A 21649-nucleotide genomic window follows, 5' to 3' on the forward strand; every position below is an offset into this window, starting at 1 on the left:
AGGGTTTAGTATTATCTGCGGTTTCAGGCACCCCCTGGAGGTCTTGGAATGTATCCCCTACTGTCCACTAAAAACTATACGACAATGATGAAAGAAATTGAAGACACAAATAAATGGAAAGATATTTCATTCTGATGGATTCGAAAAATTAATATTGTTAAAATATCCACACTACCCAGAGCAATCTAGGGATTCAATGCAAATCCTATCAAAATTCCAACAGCATTTTTTACAAAAATAGAACAAACAATCCTAAAACTTGTATAGAACCACATAAGACCCTGAATAGCAAAGCGATCTCGAGAAAGAACAAAGCTGGAATCATCGTACTCCGATTTCAAACTACATTACAAAGCTAAAGTTAAAAAACAAAAAATAAACAACAACAACAACAAAACCAGTGTGGTACTGGTATAAAAATAAGACATACAGACCAATGAAATAAACCCAGAAATAGGCCCACACATATATGGTCAATTAATTTATGACAAAGGAGCCAAGAATATACAATGGGGAAAAGGACAGCCTCTACAATAAATGGTGTTGGAAAAACTGGACAGCCACATGCAAAAGAATGAAACTGGACCACTAACTTACACCGTACACAAAAATTAATTCAAAATAGATTGAAGACTTGAATGTATGACCTGAAACCATATGATTCCTAGAAGAAAACATAAGCAGTAAGCTCCTTGAGATCAGATTTGGAGATATTTGTGGATCTGACACCAAAAAAACAAAGGCAACAAAAGCAAAATAAACAAGTGGGACTACATCAAACTAAAAAGCTTCTACACAGTGAAGGAAATCAACAAAATGAAAAGGCAACCTACTGAATGGGAGAAAATATTTTCAAACCATGTATCTAATAAGAGGTCAATAGCCAAAATATATAAAAAACTCACACAACTGAATAGCAAAAACCCCCCAAACATTTCTATTAAAAAATAGACAGAGTATCTAAACAGACATTTTTTTCCAAAAAAGACATATAAATGGTCAACAGGTACATGAAAAGATGGTCAACATCACTAATCATCAGAGAAATGCAAATCAAAACCACAATGAGTTATCACCTCCTATCTCTTAGAATGGCTATTATCAAAACAACAAGAAATAAAAAGCATTGGAGAGGATGTGGAGAAAAGGGAACCGTTGTACACTGATGGTGGGAATGTCTGGTGCAGCCACTATGGAAAACAGTATGGAGGTTACTCAAAAAATAAAAATAGAACGACCATATGATCCAGCAATTCCACTCCTGGGTATTTATCTAAAGAAAATGAAAACACTAAGTCAAAAAATATATGCTCCCTCATGTTCACTGTAGCATTATTTACAACAGCCAAAATATGGAAACAACCTAAGTGCCCATCATAGGGTGAATGGATAAAGAAAATGTGGTACATATGTACAGTGGAATATTATTCAGCCATAAAAAAGACAAAAAACTGAACCTCTGCAACAACACAGATGGACCCCAAGAACGTTATGCTAAGTGAAGTAAGTCAGACACAGACAAAGAGGTATGATCAGACTTATATGTAGAATCTAAAACAAACAAACAACAAAACGAGCTCACAGACACAGAACAGATGGGTTATTGCCAAAGGTGGAGAGGTTGCGGGGTACAAAATGGGTGAAGGGAATCAAAACATACAAACTTCCAGTTATAAATGTCATGTGGATGTAATATACAGCATAACGACTATAGTAATACTGCATCGCATACTTGAAAGATGCTAAGAGAGTAAATCTTAAAAATTCTCATCACAAGAAAAAATATCTGTAACTAGGTATGGTGATGGATGTTAACTAGACCTATTATGGTGATCATTTGGCAATATATGCAAATGTCAAATCATTATGTTGTATTACCTGAAATTAATGTTGTATGTCAATTATAATTCAATAAAAAATTTTAATACAAAAAAAACGGGGAAAATGTGAATGGTGATTTCTTGTAAGAAGAAACGCAAATGGTTAATAAATATACAAAAAGATGTTCACCCTCTTTAGTAATCAGAAAAATACAAGTCAACATCAGAATGAAATAAATATTTCACTCTCAGTAAAATTAACAAAAACGAATGTCTGATAATGGCAAATAGATAAGGACGGATCAGTGTGACTTTTTAAGCACTGCCGGTGGAGTACAACTTGATACAGCACTTTGAAAAGCAATTTAGATCTGTCTTCTAAAATTGAATTTCAGCATACCCTATGGGTACAACAATTCCACTCTTAGCTTTAAAACTTATATGTGTGTACTAAGAGACAAGAATAAGAATGTTCATACTGTTCATATAGCAAAAATCAAAACAATTTAAATATTCATCAATTGAAAAAAATAGATTAATATATTGTGGTATATGCATATAATAGAATAGTATGCAGTATTGAAAAGGAATGATATACAGCTATAACCAATAATGAGGCTAAATCTTGGAAAAAAGATGTTAACTACAAAAAACAAACCCTAGAAGAAGACACACAAGTACATCTTGATACCATTTTTATAAAATTAAAAACCAAGCAAAACTTAGTGATACATATGTAATTTAAAAGCAACAACAAAAACCTCTTTTTTTAAAAAAGCAAAGAATTATAAACAAAAAATACAAAATACTCATCACCTCTGGGAGACAGACACAGGAATAGAAGACAGAAGAAGTACACGGATGTGAGGTATTTTTAAGATTGAAGTTCTTAAGTGGTAAGTTCAACATGTACATACTGAATCATTATACTTTATAATTTACATATGCTACATTTTTGTAGTATCAGACAGTACATTTAACACTAATTTAAAATACATTATGAGAAAGACTAATAGAATTAAAGTATGCTGTAGTATTCCATCAGTAAGACACAGGTATCTATGTCTTGCATAACTTTACTACATAAAAACAGAAATAGTGCAAAAAGTATAAATTTAGTTCTATTCACCCCTTTCTGTTTATGATTTTGATATCCTTAAAGTGAGAGGGTATGTAGAAATAGTAACATACAGAATATACTTCTTTCTGTTTTGTTTTCTCTCACCAAATTCACAAACATTAACTACTAAACTATACAGACAAGAAAGGATTTGCATTACATAAAAATCATTGTGACATCCTACATCATAGTCAGACGTAAGCTCAAGAAGGGCAGTGACTTTGTTTTCATTTGTATCACTTGGCATAAAACTAACAATAAATACTTGCTAAATGACGGATTAAATATTGGATGGAAGAATCCCTGCACGATTTAAGTGTAGTTTCTGACTTTACAATTAATTGCCTCACCTACTAAAGATAGCATTACAGTGCCCTCTCCTGGTGGTACTTTGTACTGGAAGTAAAGTAACCAACTTTGCTATTCAGTGCTTTACTATCTAAGTAGAAACCAATCACCCTGGAGTAATTAACAGCAATTATAATTAACATACCAGCTGCAACTTCCAAGGAGTATATGATTCTATATTACCACTCTTTACTTTCTGAATTCAGCTCAATATAAAATCTAAAGAATTTTATAAGCTTCAAAGTCTGTTGTTTGCCCTTGAAGTAAGTGAAAGCTAAAATAAATTATTTTGAAGTCATAATCTCTACGCAAATCCAAAGTTTCTCTTTATAGGTGGCATTCCTTTTCTCAAATACTTAAAGAATTTAAATACATTGGTATATATAATATTATAGCTTTTTCATTCAATAGTAGAGAGCCTAATAAAGTATTATACTATATGAAATTCATTTTCACTCTAAAAGGTACCTGGTCTCTAGTAAATTATTATGCAGTCCCCTTTTAATAGTGGCAGAGTACAATATAAGCTCATATCTAATATGTGTTGTATGTATTTATTTATATATGCTTAAAATATATAACCACAATAAATTTCGTTTATTCCAAGTAAAAATTAAAGACCTCCATTTATAAAACCTAGTTCCTAAAACAGAACCATTTCAATTGATATTAAAAATTAAATTCCATTTGTGAAATTCATCAGTGCCAATCAGTCAATGAGTTCACCTACGACATCTAAATATATGAAGTAACTAAAATAACTGAAAAATCCATTGAAAATATCTACCAGGTATCATAAGTAAGGCTGAACAAGAAAACATAAAAATGTTTTGGGATTTGTATGCTTTTTTCTACTTTGAAAATTTCTACTATATTCTGATAATGCTGCTTGTATAATAAACAATATATTTAAAATACTATGAATTGTTGCAGTTAAAAAAGGAATTTTAGCATATTACCTTAAATCATCTCTCTTTTTAGAAAAAAATTATACACATATTATCAACAGTATTAGAAACAAATAGCAACTATTCTAGACCAAAGAATTTTTCAACTAGAAGAAACATTGCCTTTGTCTTGCTCAGTTGCTTCCTTTAGCCAATGGGTAGTGGTGGTGGTGGGTGGGTGTGGGTGGGTGGGTGGGTGTGGGTGGGTGGGTGGGAGTGGGTGTGGGTGTGTGTGTGTGTGTGTGTGTGTGTGTGTCCCCAAATCAGTAAAATGACTTGCAACAGTCAGATAACTATTTAGGAATAAACATTAAAACTTTCTAAATCATCATAATTCCCATATTGCTCTTCAATACAATTAAAATCTTTGTCTGATTCACAATGCAATAATATTTTAATTATTCGGTTAAACTTGAATTCAGCAAACTGAGAGTTTCATTCTGATTTCTGAAAACCAGTAGAAGATACTCTGGGCTAATAACCAATTCTAACTCCTTGGATATTTCAGCTCTTAGCTGCAGGCTTTTCATCTATAAAATTGATGCTTTTTAAGATGACTTCCGAAATTCCTTTCACTTCAGTAATTCTATGATTTTTAATACAAAAGTTGCTCCTTTAACAATACTTTCAAATTACCTATTCTTGGGTCTAACTCCTTTGCTAGACTATAATGACCCTTATGTTTTATTCATTGTGTATCTCCCAGAGCTAGCACAGTGCCTGGTTAAAAAAAAAAAAAAGTTTTTGCAGGGGACATAAATTTAAAGGGTACATCTTCTAAATGACTAAGAGAAAACATGTTTCACTTATGAAATCCCCAAAGTATAAACAAATTTTTTTTCATAACCAAATTATCTGTTATGTAAAAATTCTGACAAAATAAAATAGTATTTCTCATTGTCATAGGGCAGTGAGTTTCTTACACCATGTGCAGCCTCAAAGTAGTTTGATCTATGCCTTAGGATGCATATGGGAAGGAATACTTTGAGGAAGAGGTCCTAAATTATGAATTAGATAATTGGCTGAGGAAATAATCTATCTTTAGATAATCAAGATGTAAATGTACAAATATTACCAATCCCAGATGGACACTGACAATAGATGGGCACTGAATGACTATTTATATTCTTTGCTTAGTATTTCAATGCCTGAAAAGTAGAAGACTTAATAATCAACACAGAAATACCATATGCCTTTTACAAATACACATCAAAATATTATCATGTCTCCCAATGTGTCATTCAAACTTTAGCTACTTACTTGATGGCCCAAGGACATCTTTGCTATCACCAAGAAGCTTTTAATGCAGGTAATTGAGCAGCAAAGAAACACAATCCAAACCAGGAAGAAGCAAAATGCATCAGGATTGAAGCAGCAGTGAAACAAAAGGACAAGGAAAACAGTATTAGTTTATAAGTAGAAAGCACATGCACGTAAATCCTAATAATCACAATTCACAAGGAATTTCCTTTTCTACACATAAAAAGATCCTGGCTTAGGCATTATCAAATATTTGTTTTATTTTGGAAAATGAAGGCAGAAAAAGGAAAACGAAGTCACCCAAGTATTTTCTTTTTAAAATTGCTCAAGTCAAAAATTACTTCCAATTAAAATTCAAGATATGGGTTAGGAGTGGTAAAAATTGTTTAGAAGTGTAAGGGACAGCCAAAAGTTATTCATTCTTTAAATTTAAGTGGTTTAAAAATATAGAATACCCATGCACTACTAAATATTAGTTCTGCATGCCATGAAAGCATTTAACACTACCATAGTAACTCAGTCTGCTTCTTCTACAAAAGGAAAGGAACATTTACTGGTTATTATGTGCCAAACATTGAGCAAAAAGCTTTTACAAAGACATCAACAAAATAGGACAATTATATTTTCAAATGGCAAAAACAAAGAGAAATACGGATTAGAACAATATATTTTATTAAGTCAGACAATTTCCTTAGGACCTACTAAATATTAAGCATATCATCTGGAGCTACTGGTCTTTAGGACGTTAGAAGACCCCATTCTTAAATGGGTAACTGTAATCAACTAAAAGAAACAGAAAACAGACTGCTAACCTTTTGTCTAGTACCTATTTAATGAACAGCACTACACTAAATGTTGCCTGTGGACAAGTGTTTTGGTTGCCCTTGGCAGGAGCAAGGTCTTCAGCTCTCCTTCATTTCCAATACCACCTATGGTAACATAATGTATCAAAACTAAAGTAACAGTGGGCCGGCCCCGTGGCTCAGGCGGTTGGAGATCTGTGCTCCTAAGGCTCCGAAGGCTGCTAGTTTGATTCCCACATGGGCCAGTGGGCTCTCAACCACAAGGTTCCCAGTTCAACTCCTCGACTCCTCCTGGATGGCTCAGTTGGTTGGAGCGCAGGCTCTCAACCACAAGGTTGCCAGTTCGATTCCTCGAGTCCTGCAAGGGATGGTGGGCTGCGCCCCATGCAACTAGCAATGGCAACTGGACCTGGAGCTGAGCTGTGCCCTCCACAACTAAGACTGAAAGGACAACAACTTGAAGCTGAACGGCACCCTCCACAACTAAGATTGAAAGGACAACAACTTGACTTGGAAAAAAGTCCTGGAAGTACACACTGTTCCCCACTAAAGTCCTGTTCCCCTTCCCCAATAAAAATTTTAAAACAACAACAAAAACTAAAGTAACAAAAGATTCCCACTGAGTACATTATTGTTTGGTCTTACTCAAAGGGAATGAGAGAATCTCAATTGGCAGTGACCAAAAAAAAAAAAAAAAAAAAAAAGTTGTCTCCTAGAAAAACATGGTGGCCCTGTTACTTCCCTGAAGTGATGGCTATTTCACAGTGCTTGAAATTATGTTCTAATGCCTTTCAAAGGCATTTGCTCAAAAAAAAAAAAAAAGAAAGGTATTTGCTCTATTCATTCTTCTGTTGTTGCCCATTTAAGCTCATTCTCCTATAAATTGATTTCAGTTTCACAGGATAAGCTTAAAAAAAAACACAGCTTTAGTGACAATGAACTAATTGTGCTTATTACCATGTCAGAACAACTAGCAAGCATGCGGGGAGAGATTAAAGTATTGTGGCAGGCAACCTCTAAAACCGCCCAGCGATCCCCACTTCTTGGTATATAATCCCCTTTCTGAGCCTATGGTGGACTTGCTGAAATCACTTCTAATAAACTGAAGATGGTGGCAGGGAAGGGATGTCACTTCCAAGATTAGATTGTAAAAAGACTACGATTTCCATCTCGGTTGCAGTCTCTCATTGTTAGATCAAGGTGTGTGTGTGGGGGGGGGGGGGGGAGAGCAGCTGCCCCTGAGGCAGCTTTGTAGAGAGGCCCATGAGGTGAAGGAGCTGAGGTCTGTCAACAGCCTCGAGTGAGCTCTGATGTGCATCTCCCACCTTGATTCACCCCAGCTCCTGCCCCATCCCCCTGGGCAAGCCTGCCGATAAGGTTGCAGCAGCCCCCTCCCCAGTAGCTGAACTGCAACCACACAGAGATTTTGAGCCAGAGACAACTAGCAAAGCTGCTCTTGGATTCCTGACCCACAGAAATTGTAAAAGAATAAATGCTTGTTATTTTACATTTAATTTTAGAATGATCTGTTATCACCAATAAATAATATAACAGTGGAAAACTGAAAAAAAGTTAAGACACGGATAATTGTTACAAACTACAAATGCTTCATTGGCATCTTCTTTCAAAATCTTCCTGCACTGATATGAATAATGACTAGTTTTCCCAGATTTACCAGGAACTTCCTAAAGGAAAGCAATGGTTCTACCCATTTATACATGGTTGGCAGCATTTACTTTCACAGGGCCAGTCATTTTAAAGGGTTTTGAGTTGGTCTTATATTTAGGATAAAAGATTAAGTTTGCTTTCATTGTACGGTTCTGTGACATTCTCAAGTTTTGCTGATTAACACAGCGCTATGTCAACTTCTGTGCAGCTGTACTCCTTACCTGCTTACTCGCAGGAAATAAGCCCCAGCATATACAGCAACTTCTGAATACTTGTTTCAAATTATACTGGCTTTCAACATTATAGCCTCAAGCATGTTGGTGTCATATAAATCTTATTCTACTTAATTAATCCAATATTTTTTCGACTGAGGCACTGAATTATAATCAAAAGAAACAACACTGTCTATTCCTATCATTGATCCATCCACCCAAATATTTCCTGAGTACCTACTATATAGACAGGTATCGTTTTGGGCCCGAAGTAAACAGAACAGACAAAATCCCTCCTTTGTGGTAGTTATGTTCTAATGGGGGAGATGAACAATAACATAATAAACAAAAGTAAAGTTCCGTTATACATTTTATAGCATAAATACTAAGGAAAAAACAAGCAGAGAAATGACATATAAAATGTTAGGGAAGAGGGAGTTAAAATTTTAGAGAGGGCGGCCTAAGAAGGCTTCACTACAAAGCTGCCTGAATAAAGTGAGGTAACTTCATAAAGACATAAAGGGGAAGAGTATTCCAGGCAGAGGGAAGACAGTGTAGAGCAGAGGAGTGACATGGGACCAAGTTTGGAGTGTTCGGGAAATAGTGGAAAGGCCAAAGAGGCTGAAATACAATGCAAGTAGGAAAGCAGTCGGATGCGAAGTCAAAGACGTAAATGGGTGTCAGACTGTGTAGGACTTCACACGACCTCGTCAGGACTTTGGTTTGATCCTGAATGAGATGGGGGCCGCTGGATGGTTCTGAGAAGAGGAGTGACATCATCAGATTCTGTGTTAAAGGCTCGCTCTGGCTGCTGTGTTGCGAATAGGCTAGAGGGACAAGGGTATACGCAGGAGGTCACTGCAATGAACTAGCGGAGAGATGAAGGAGACCTGAACCAAGGTGGTAACAGTGAGGGTGATGAGAAACAGTCCAGTTCGGAATATAATTTTTAAGGTGGAACAGGATTTTTAGATAAACCAAGTACAGGTAAAAGAAAAGAGGAATCAAAATGATGTCAAGTGTTGAGCTCTGCGCACCTGGAAGGATGGAACTGCCATTATCTGAGGTGCAAGACAGTGAGGAGGAGCCGGTTCTCAGGGAGAAATATAAGCAGCTCAGTTTGAGACAAGTGAAGTTTGAAATGCCTGTTAGACATGCAAGTCAAATGTCAAGTCGGCAGTTGGACAGACAGACCTGTACAGGGGAAGGTTCAGGCTGGTAAGAAAGTAGTATAAACTATGACATGTGTGAGAGTTAGGATAGATGATCTGAATGGCTTAATCGCAGTAGGTTGAAAAATGCCGTAAGATAAAAGAACAGGCACCAGAAAATATATATTACAATCAAAGAACAGAACTAAGAATCAAGCTGAAACACTCCAAATAAAAGCAGAAACACAATGAAAAAATAAGCACAGCTTCAGAAACCTTTCCCAGAAGGATGTGGATACAAAGGCATTAAATTGGGATGCAAGTAAAATCATCCTCCCAGAGTTGCTTGCAAGTGACGTTACTGGGAAATGGGATATAAGTAACTGAAGATTACACATTAAATTTACCGAGTGCCTTACATCACTGAAGTCTTCTGCACATGGCTAAACTGCACACTACTGATTTCTTACTCTTACCACTTTTAGGACCTGGGTCTAATTTGTGCAGTTCCATGTTGTATAACACATAAATAAAGACAATGTGAAAGCATTCTACACAAGTATGTTGTAAAATATTTTAAATAAACAAAAAGCTAGCCACTTTTCTTGGCTTTTATTAGCGAACCAAACTACTACTAGAATCTCAAACAATCCAGGAATTTCTCCCCAGCTTGTCCAGAAAAAGGCCATGAAGATATAACAGACACGTTTTCCCTATTTGAGTAATTTATCATGTTTACCATTACCCCTTAGACAATGTCCACATAATCACCCCAATAATTTCTTTATCACATAAATAAATCCTCTATTTTGGCAGAAGGTATGGGCTGAAAATTGTAAAATAATAGTAACACGCCAGTATACTACCAATGTACTTTAATTAAAAGCATGAAATATAGCCATTATCTAAATCTTTACTGATTTTAGTCTACAAATCTCAGGAAAAGAACATTATACAAAAAAAGTGATCTTATTTTAATGTACTTCTAAATATTTGCCATGACATGTATAATTAGCATAACACTTGCAATCTTTAAGAAGTGTAAGGAATAGGTGAAGATCCTAGTCACACCCCTTGTCCTGGGAAACCCCTCAGTCGTGAGCAATCCAGGACAGATGGCCACCCTGTTCGTACAGAAACGATCCCACGAGGTCTCTACAGAAGCTTGATCCCAGTGCCTTGACCACAGCACCTCCCCTCTGAACATACATATTGATTTGATTTAAGTCATCTTTTGAGCTTAGGCAAAGCACAAAGTGCTTATCAAGCACTGGTATGAGTATAATCTGAAAATAAAGTTTCAGGCAGGTGTCACCTCTTCCCCCAATAAAGTTGATCAAGTTGTACTTGCAGAAGCAATCCTGCAGCAGCTGGCTCTCAGAAGCCACAACTCAGAAGCAGGTTACATAAAACATCTTGTGTGCTAAGTATTATCTTTGGCCCTTTGATTTGTAATGCAGCTGAGATCTGCTCGTTCTTTCAACAGGAATCATCACTCTACACTTAACTGACTTTTTCATATTCCTGCAATTGTCTGCAAAACACATACATGCACATTTTAGTCTTGTGTTTTACAGGTCAGATCCTAAGGCAATACTTTCCTGGGAACTAGAGCTTATCAATGTTAGAGAGAGTATGATCTGGCCAGCCAGGCAGTTATTTAAAAATAACCTAATCACATGTTTGATCCTACTTTTGATTCCACTTCTAGGAATGTATACTAAGGTAATCATTCAAAATGTTCAAAAAGATGTGTCCATAGATATGTATCACATCATTTATAATAATCTAAATCGGTAATCCATTTAAAATCAGGTATTAAATAGATAATAATACATTTACACAATGAAATATTATGTAATCATTAAAGTTTTTTTTTTTTTTTCATTGACTGAAAAACATCCATTATATATTGGGTTTTAAAAGCAGGTTATAAAAAATTTGTATGATATGACTTCACTTTTATAAAATTTCATATGTAAGATACACACATATGAACACAAGAAAGATGCTACTAAAATATTAACAGTGATAAGTTTTATAAGGTAGGATTTTATGTTTTGTGTGGTTTAAATATGCCACACTGGTATTCATTATTTGTAGGCAAAGATGAAACCTATTTACATTTTAGAAAAAAATGTAAACAGTTTCTGAAACTGATCTTTTCAATCTACATTAGCTACTTCTTATAATGACAAACTCATCTATGATTAAATACAGTAAAAAATATATTTTAAAAATCCAACTTGAAATCCTGAAAAAAATATTAAATGTTAACATTTCAAACATAGCACCATATATTACTCACTGTCTCTTGAACTTCAGCAACTTCTGAATATGGCAAGATCTAAAAAAAAAACAAATGTTCTCAGGCGAGATTTAAATCTTATATACCTGAACCTGAATCTAGAGAGCACGCACTGTTAATCCAGTGAAGTAAGTGGTGCAGTCATCTTTTAAGAAGTAGCAAGGGAAAAAAAGTGCAACAGTACATTTACACTGGAAACTAAATCCTTTTTCAAAAAAAATCCTGAGGGTTCAGGAAATTACAGTGAACCCGCCAACCTGTGAAGTCCTCTCTGGAAAGTTCTGGGGCTTCTTCGCAGTCCATATCCTCCCAGCATGACTTAATTCTATCAGTCTTTTCACCAAACAAGCCCTCTTCTCCCTTGGTTTCTAAAATGTTCCACTGCTCTGGCTCCCCTTCTCCTATTTTCCTGTCTCCATTTTGTTCTCCTATTCAAGTGAGTGAGTGGCCATCACCAATGCTCAGCCCTCAGCTATTTGTTCTTCTTTCTGTACCTGTTCTTTCCTTGAAGATTTCATTCCTACTCAATTTATTACCTTTATTCAAACAACTTCCAAGTTTTTGTGTGTTTTTTTTTCCTCCAGACATATCTTCATTCCAAAACACTGCTACCTGAATGTTTGGATATTACTGCAGATTAACTTCTGGTTCTCAAATTCTGTTAACGAAGGAAGGGCTTTAAGCTTGTTTTAGAAAAGATCTCTATGTGAAAAACAGCACTCAGTAGCTCCCTTCAGAAACCAGATTCCATGCCAGTTTGCCTAATTCTTTCAGTGGTACCATCTTTCTTTCAATCACTCAGACCTACGCCCTTGAGTCATCTGCAACTCTCTTTTTCCCCAATATTTGATCAAATCATTAAGTACTGATGATTTTTAACTCGACCATGTCTATCTAACATCTAGTCCTTTCTTTCAATTCCCAGTAATATCACCTAGGCCAGCTCCACATCACCTCATTTCTGAACTTTTGCATCTCCCTTTCAATAGATGTCCCTGCATTCAGTGCCACCTCACTCATTCATTTACTATGAATTCAAATGCACGATGAAGACATGGTCCCTACTGCCAAGAAGATCACCATATACTGAAGACTATATATATATATATATATATATATATATATATATATATATATATATATATATATATATATATGTATTGTATGGTAATTTATTTGACATTGAGGTAAGTTATCGCTAGTCTTCCCAATGTTACTCATTCGTCAAGCTAATCTGATCATTAATAAGTCATTTAGCATCTCTGAGGTTTATTTACTTCTCTGTGACTACATAATAATAAAACCTTACATTTCAGAATTGTATACTTTATAGGTTTTTAAAAAAACAGTATATAGACATAAGGCAGAATTACTTAGTAGTACGACAAATGACAAAGGACCAAGAAGGGAATAATTATTTACCAACTTGACTCCCTAAACTATCAGTTTGGCCATGTTGCTCCTCCACTTAAAAACATTTGCTAATGTTCATTCTCTAGAAAATAAGCTCCAAACCCCGATAATTAAATCTTCTACAATTTGGTCCAATTACTCATTCCACAGAAATGTTGCGATCTATGATGCAACCTTGCACCTCTAAAACTCCGTTTATCTAAATTCTGTCTAGTAAAATTGATTGCTCAGAGTGGTCTGCAATTTAATTCCCACTTTCTTTTTGCTTCCTTGTTCAATAGCTCGAAAGATCCCTGACCCCGAAGGCTCAACTCAAATTGCCAATTCTGCTACCAAAGTTCAAGGTGAAATGATCATTCCCCAACTCTGACTTTCTAATATCAGTTCTTTGACAATGCAAAGTTATAGTACTTCCTCTATTGCTATCATAAATAAATTAAAAAATTAAACTGTTGTTTAACTTTTCCCTAATATCATAATGGTGTAGTACAGTGCTGTCAAGTAGAACTTTCTGCAATGATGGGAAAATTCTATATCTGTGCTGAAAAATAAGGTAGCTACTAGCTACATATGGCCATTAAATTCTTGAAATGTGCTAGTGAGACTGAGGAACTCAAAATTTAATTTAATTTAATTACTTTAAATGTAAATTAGTCATAAATGGCTACCCTATTGGACATCTCAAGTCTAGCACAACCTTCCCTTCCCTCAGCTCAACCTAACTGACCGTTCTCTAGCATTTCCCACTGCTGGCCATTCCTTTTCTCAAAACTGTCTCCCATTCCTTAGTTTTCCAGCTATTTTTCTCTCCTTTCTCTTATTCCCTCTCTCTGCTTGGCTCAGTCCCCTTTTGTCCCCTCAAGACAGTTAGTTCCCAAGGATGCATCTCAGAATCTCTTTTGTACCCATTCCACATGCTTTCCCTAGATGATTTCATTGACGTGATTTTTTAATGGGCTCTTTTCATTGATAGCTCTCCCCAAATTAGCTTCCCACCTGACCTCTCCTGAGCTCCAGCCCCTTAAAACCATGTCAATTACCCTCCGGGTACACTCATTCTTCTTAACCCAGAAAAAATATCACATCCTTGTTTAAGGGCTTTCCTGACCTCCCACTCCAGGCATAACAAAGGGATACTCCATCTGCATTGTCTCTGCATCCTTCTATCAGGCAGAACTGCAGGGAAGAGACTACAGAGCTCCACCGTTTCTAAGAACACTACTCGTGCACCTCCATCTTTCTGACTAAGGAGGTGAAAAGACCCCTCACTGACCTTCCCCCCAAACCTCAACACCTACAGCCTAACCACAGGTCTGCCTAACAGACCCGTGAGCTCCAAATTTGGCCCTTATCTCTGCCTAGAAAAATACCCCGAGAACTGTTCGAAAGTCATTTCATCAGAATACTTCCATGGTATTCCCAGAAAATAGCAGCACCCATCCCCTATTCTGGTACTCTCTGTCCTTCTTACCCTGCTTTATTTTTCATTATAACAATCATCACATAACAGTCTATATTTATGCACTGTTCTGTCTTATTCCACTAGAATGTTAGCTCCACCGGAGTAGGAACTTGGCCTATTTTGCTCACTGTTGTAGTATCCCTTAAGATTAGAACAGAGCCGGACACATCATAGACACCCAACAATATTGAATGAATAAATAAATACGTGAATGAAAAAAAGGCTTAATCATCATAAGTCTAATACCTGTCAAAGGATTCCTTATATGTAGTTCTCTATTCATTAAACGAAGTAGTTTAAATTCTCTTCTGGCAAAAAAACAAGTCTTGCTCATCTTTGTACTTTTCAAAACTTAACATTCTGCATACTTAATATAGATACATAAAGAACTAATATAGACTAGAATCATGAAATCTGGGTTCTAAGCCTACCTACAATATTCCCTGAGTAAACCTGAATAAATATCTTGAATTTAGTTTTCTTATTCGTTCATGAGATCTGGTACATTCCTAAAATTCTGTTATACAAACAGAGAAAATTACCTCAATACTAAGAACATCCTTAGTTGTGCTTAAAGCATATTCATATTTTCTTCTACTATTAGTCTTTGGCCATCATATGCCCAAATTCCATTGTTGGAAATTCCCCCCTACTTTCTCTTAAATAATATCTACCACACATAAAAATGCAGTTAGCAATTGCTGGTCATGTCTCAGCAACTATGTGTTGCTTAAATGCCAAAATATTCACCCCAGATAGAAAAGTCAAAACTAGTTACAGGAGAACAAAGCTTTGGGTTAAAGGAGATCAAGTATCACATACTTTTCAAAGTAGACATTAGGTAATGCATATAAAAACTTTAAAAGGAGGCTTAAAAAGGCGAGGTGTAATAGAGATTGGTTTATAATATAAACACATTAGCCTTTACATTCAATGACAAGAATAGCAGAATTAGAGTACCTGTATTTAAATCCTAACATGGCCCACTGACTAGCTACGTGATCTTAGGAAAATTACTAACACCGTGAGAGCCTCGAGTTTCTTCATCTCTAAAAACAGAGTAACATATACTTCACAGTATTATGGAGAGGACAAATGAGAAAGCATGGGCGATATTACACCGAGATCAGGGCACATAGTAAATGTGCAAAAATGTACTTTTTCTCTCCACACAAATACAGTAACTCATACATGGAAAGTGAAGATTTTAGACACCTAAGGGGGAAAAGCAAAATCCAGAAGTGATATATTTTCTGCTCTGCTACTACTACCCTACAGGTTTTAAATGCCTTTTACCTACATGACACAATCGCATGCTAACTTGTTCCCTAGGCTAATCGCCTCTTTTTTCTGTGGTTCTCGACCTTAGTTGCATAATGAAATCACCTAGGAGACTTCAAAAGTATTGATTCTGCGTCTCACCCTGTGGATTCTAATTCAGTTGAACAGGGATGCAGCCTGAGCATTGGGATTTTTCAAAACACCCCAGATAACTCTACTATTCAGTTAGTTGCCCCTCCAATATTCCATAATTCTGCCAAGATAATTTTTCTAAGCCACAACTCTGAGCAGTTTGTTTCTCTGGGGGGAAAAACAAGCAATGGTTTGACAGTAGCTTAAAAACAAAAATCCCAAACTATAAAATCTGTATAATCTGATTCTAACATAAATGAGGGCAGTCATTAGAAAAATGATTATATCTTGGCCTCTGGAGAAAAAAATGTATATTTTATATTACATATTTACTTAGATATATATTATATATACCGTGTTTCCCTGAAAGTAAGAGCTAGCCGGACAATCAGCTCTAATGTGTCTTTTGGAGCAAAAATTAATACAAGACCCAGTCTTAAATTTATATTGTATTTATTATATTATATTATATTATATTATATTATATTATATTATATTATATTATATTATATTATATTATATTATATTATATTATATTATATTATATTATATTATATTATATTATATTATATTATATTATATTATATTATATTATATTATATTATATTATATTATATTATATTATATTATATTATATTATATTATATTATATTATATTATATTATATTATATTATATTATATTATATTATATTATATTATATTATATTATATTATATTATATTATATTATATTATATTATATTATATATTATATAAGACCCGGTCTTATAGTAAAATAAGACCGGGTCTTACATTAACTTTTGCTCCAAAAGACACATTAGAGATGATTGTCGGGCTAGGCCTCATTTTCGGGGAAACACGGTAAGTGATCTGAGGTCTGGATGAAAATCTTCCATTGCTCTATTTCTCACTAGACAGTTGGACAGGTGAAGATTTTCTTGAACTTTTAATCGAATTTTACCTTCATGTATCTTCAATATGCTAAAATCCTAATCCTTCACATAAAACCTCTTTCTGAGGTTTTATGGGACTCCCATTTTGTTTTTTTAGACAGTAGGAAGAAATTTATTTTAAGATTCTTAATGTACCTAATTGTAATTCAGAGTTAAATGTAGAGCTGTGGGTGTCTCGGCTTTAATTATATCCTGCTTACAAGATGCACCTGCATGGCTTAAAACTAAGGCAAAAACAGCAAGCGATAATACTTATGAAAAATCTTTAATCTGTACTTTAAAAAACTGAATGATTGCATTACTTATGGACATGGAAAGATACAATAAATATTTAAAGCTGGTTTTCCTCCTGAAGTCTAGTTTAGCAAAACAAATAGCTTTTACCAGGCAAATGACCATCTATTTACTTGTGAATTCTCCTTCTGCTGTTTAAATTGTGGGCATGTCACAGCTGGCAAAGATCTTAATATGAATGAACTATCCGACAGTGCTTCTGTTCTTTTGAATCTCTGGTCCATTTTCAGCCACACCTCAGCCATTCCACACACAGGGAACACAGAGCCAAAAAAAAGTAACCAATTTATTTTGCAAATGGGAGCTGTTACTTACAGTGAAACAAACTAGCACTTTCCCTTAAACCCATTCCTAGGGATGGATGGATGGGGAGCAACTTTACAACGGAGAGTACAGTATCACAGATGGAGAAAACGTCAGGGGGCTGGGAGTAGGAGGGAGGGCTGCGAAGCATCTTCCTGTGACCTTTTCTCTTTCTAATACTGGACAGATCGTTGCCCATCCTGTCTACTACCAGAGCAGAATCTGATTTAATACCAACCAGAGGCATTAAACACAGTTTGAAACACTTTTCTTTTAAAACTGTGCAAGGGTCCAGCTGCAGCATGCACATAACAAGCAAAGAGGCTCACTTCTACCCTCCACTGCCCTTTCCCCCAAATGAGCTAAGTGATTACAACTAAGGAAGCAGTTTGTGGAAAAGAACTATGGCTCAGAGCACAAATACAAAAAAGACCCCTAATAAATAGAACACATGAATTGAAGGGGCAAATGAGGAACGATGAAGATATGGTCTTAACAAGAGATTCTCTCCCCTGAGACATGTATTCCCTGGATTGACCAAGAGTCCCTGGTCTCTTATCTTTACATCTAGGACAATATGGGACAAGGCAGTTGATATTCCCAGCAGAATATTATTTCCAAGAAAGTAAAAGCTCACAAACAAAAACAATTAATATCTAAGGAGCCCAAGTACTAAGAAAGAAAACAAACTCAACAATCTTGGTAGAAGGGGCAAAAACTAGTGAAGCAAATTTATAAAAAGCTTAAAATAACCATAATATGTGCAAAAAGATATGGGAGAATATTGTAAAAATGAAGCATGACCAAGCAATCATAAAGAAAACAGCTAGTAATAGTGGATATAAAAATATTATAGTGAAATAAAGTATACAGCAGGTTTGAACAGCATAGAAAAGTTAGGATACAATAATAAGTTAGTGAGCTGTTAGAATGAAGGAATTCAACAAGAACATAAAAACGGAAAAGATGGAAAATACAGAAGAAAAGTTAAGAGATGGAAGATAGAAGCAAAAGTGCCATATTCACAAAACACAAACCCAAAAACAAGACAGGATAGACTTAAAAAAAAAATTTAAATCTTAAGTAAATTTGAAACCTATACAAAATCGACAAATTTCTGGAAAAATATGAAAAGCTGTAAAGACTCCCCCAACTCTCACCCCTAGACATACATATACAAAGCTACAGGCTCAGCTGTATAAGGATTGACAAGGAAGAAAGAAAATAAAATGATTATTGCAGATGATTGAATAAGACAAAATATTAAAACTAATAAAAACAAAGTAAGTTGGCATTCAACAGATATCTGTTAAATGTCAACATGTAAAAAGGAACAAAACAAAAACATAAAAACTGCTTTAAGGTATAGATTATGTCTTAATTCTAGGTACAATTATAAAATAGGCAAATTTTATCTTGGTCATCATCAATCCCTCATTCCACCCCTATCGCCTTCTGGGTTCCTCTTTTCCCATCAGGTAGCTGTCAATTATCCTTCCTTAAAGTTTTAGTTACTGAAGGTTTAAAAGATCAATTCTAAAACTTTTGCGTCCCCAGATTCCTTTACATTCCTAGAAATTAATGAAGACTCCAAAGAGCTGTTGTTTATGTGGATTGTATGTATTGGTATCTGCTGTATTAGAAATTAAAAGTGAGAAATTCACTATCTTAACCAGGTCATCAAGGTCAACATCAAAGGTGATAAGTCATGTTGATAATATACTCATATACCCTTGATAATGAGGTGATAAAATGGCATTTCACCTTTGTGGTCTTCTCCAAAAAAACCTGTAAGGCCAGTCTAATCATGAGACAAATCCCAATTGCGGACACTGTGCAAAATACCTGGTCAGTACTTCTCAGCACTATCCAGGTCATCAAAAACAAGAAGAGCCTGGAAAACTATCACAGCCGAGAGGACCCTAAGGAGACACGAGGACTAAATGTGATGTGTTATCCTAGATGGGATCCTAGAACTGAAAAAGATCATTAGGTCACAACAACTAAGGCAAGCTGAATCAAGTATGGACTTCAGTTAATAATGCGTTAACATGGATTCATTAATTTCATCAAATATACGAAAGTAATGTGCTAATAACAGAGAAAACTAGGGACAGGTACATGGTAATTCTGTATTATGTTGACAATTTTTCTGTACAGCAAGTTCTGGAATAATGTTGTTTGTTCAACACTGCTGTCTTATAACATTGAGGAGCTGGCCAAGGAACTTAATTCTTGTTTATGTCAATTAGCCTCTGGTAAAACGGGTTTTGTTACATGTCATTTCACTTAACCTCACAGAATCTATCAACAATATTAAGTGAGAACTTACTGTAAGCCTAAAACTATTCTTAAAAATAAAGTTTATTATATTAAAAAAAAAAACACACAAACACTGCTTAGGAAAAAAAATTAAACTAAGAAAACTTGAAAACAAGAATACATAAGCACACACTCCATTAGCCAGCAGAGCAATGATATCGTATCATCACATCTCATGCAGTCTCTGGAAAGGTACACAGCACACTCATAAGAGAAAGAGAAAAAAGGCTAATAATATCAAATACCATCATATTACTACAAAAATAATTTTGACCTCACGGATCCTCTACAAGGGTCTTTATGTGTTCCATAGTTCTGAGAACACAATTTGAGAAGATTGTCAAGCATAATGGAAACACAAAAGACGTTAAAAATTTCTGGCTTGCAATTCTGCTGATATACTGTGTAGACGACTGGCTATTTCTTTTACTTTTTCAAAATTAACTCTCCAACCTGGCTCCCTAAATTTATTAAACAGTCCATCATATACCAGCAAAGTTTTTACACTATGTTATTCAAGCCTCTAATAACAAACACCTCTAACAAATCCAAAAGAAAAAAAAAAATGAAGATATAGTAAGATAGAATCTAAGTACCCAATACAATAGGAAATACTGAGTTTTATTTTCCCACTATGGTAGTTCAAACATTACAAATATCTAAGTACTACTAATTTGTAACAGTCAGAAATTAATATAGCATGAAGTATACTATCAAATTGTTCTATGCATTTAAAAAAAACTCTCCCTTTAGAATAAGGTTCAATAAAGTTCTAGAATGCCAGAACGATTAATCGTCTAGAAGACAAACATCTAACAAATCGTAGGTTGTTTGGTTGACTTGTTTTAAGGTCATAGTCATTCTCCCCAGCCCCCATTTTTCTAAGCCAGTTAGGATATTAATTTATACCCCTCTTGAATTAATTGATCTAGGCAGTAGTCACAAAAAGAGAGCAAATCAGACTAATTATATGCCTCCTGATACTATTACACAACATCACCAATGAAGTATTATTTTCAAAAAAAGAAAAACTGAATCTGAATCCGAGCAAACCTCTAATTCTAATGACCAATTTGCAAGAAATATAAGCGACTGAAGAATACATTAAACAATTGCCATGGGGAAAAATCCAGATTGTGGGAAACTCTACAGGACAAACTACCTTATTTCTTCAATACACTGAAAAGAAAATTTAAAAACTGAAAATTACGAACAGATAGTGGGAGACTGAAAAGATTAAAAAAGACTTAAGTGGAGTGGCTGGATGGCTTAGTTGGTTAGAGTGCGAGCTCTCAACAACAGGGTTGCCGGTTCGATTCCTGCATGGGATGATGGGCTGCACCCGCTGCAACTAAGATTGAAAAAGGCGACAGGACTTGGAGCTGAGCTGCGCCCTCCACAACTAGACTGAAGGACAACTACTTGGAGCTGATGGGCCCTGGAGAAACACACTGTTCCCCAATACCACCCCCCACCAAAAAAAGACAAGTGACTTATCAACCAAGTCCAACACAAGGACTATAAAAAGAATATTTATGAGGCAATCAGGGACGTTTAGGCATTGGCTAGCTATTTAATCATATTAAAGAATTACTGATTTTTAGGATAACAATGATATTTATGGTTAAAGTTTTAAAGAAAAGTTTATATTTTAGAGACATATACTGAAATACTAGTGAAAAAAATGACAGAGCTGGGATTTGCTCCAAAATATATGGGGTCGGAGGGTGGGAGTACAAATAAAACAAGACTAACCTAAGTTGCTAATTGCTGAAGATGGGTGCATGAGGATTCATTATACTAATCTTTTCTTTGAACATATTTAAAATTTTTCATAATAAAAAGTTTAAGA

General features: G+C 35.2%; 1 protein-coding gene across 11 annotated transcripts in view; it reads right to left on the reverse strand.

Moving 5' to 3' along the window:
* The window catches only part of OSBPL8 (oxysterol binding protein like 8), a 150220-nt gene that overhangs the window by 75780 nt on the left and 52791 nt on the right, over positions 1–21649 (reverse strand). For 3 of the 11 annotated variants that reach the window (XM_019755049.3, XM_019755050.3, XM_019755048.3), the window contains 2 exons: positions 11638–11676; positions 5496–5532 (listed from right to left, as the gene is read on the reverse strand). The exons of 3 other annotated variants lie outside the window; for them this stretch is intronic. In XM_019755049.3, the coding sequence (XP_019610608.2) occupies positions 5496–5532; positions 11638–11676 (76 nt within the window). The remainder of the gene's footprint in view (positions 1–5495; positions 5533–11637; positions 11677–21649) is intronic. 5 more of the 11 variants (XM_074325390.2, XM_019755052.3, XM_019755051.3 and 2 more) reach the window with 2 other exon arrangements.

Source organism: Rhinolophus sinicus, chromosome 1 (assembly GCF_057876585.1).
Source record: "Rhinolophus sinicus isolate RSI-liver-muscle chromosome 1, RSI-T2T, whole genome shotgun sequence".
Classification (NCBI taxonomy): domain Eukaryota; kingdom Metazoa; phylum Chordata; class Mammalia; order Chiroptera; family Rhinolophidae; genus Rhinolophus; species Rhinolophus sinicus.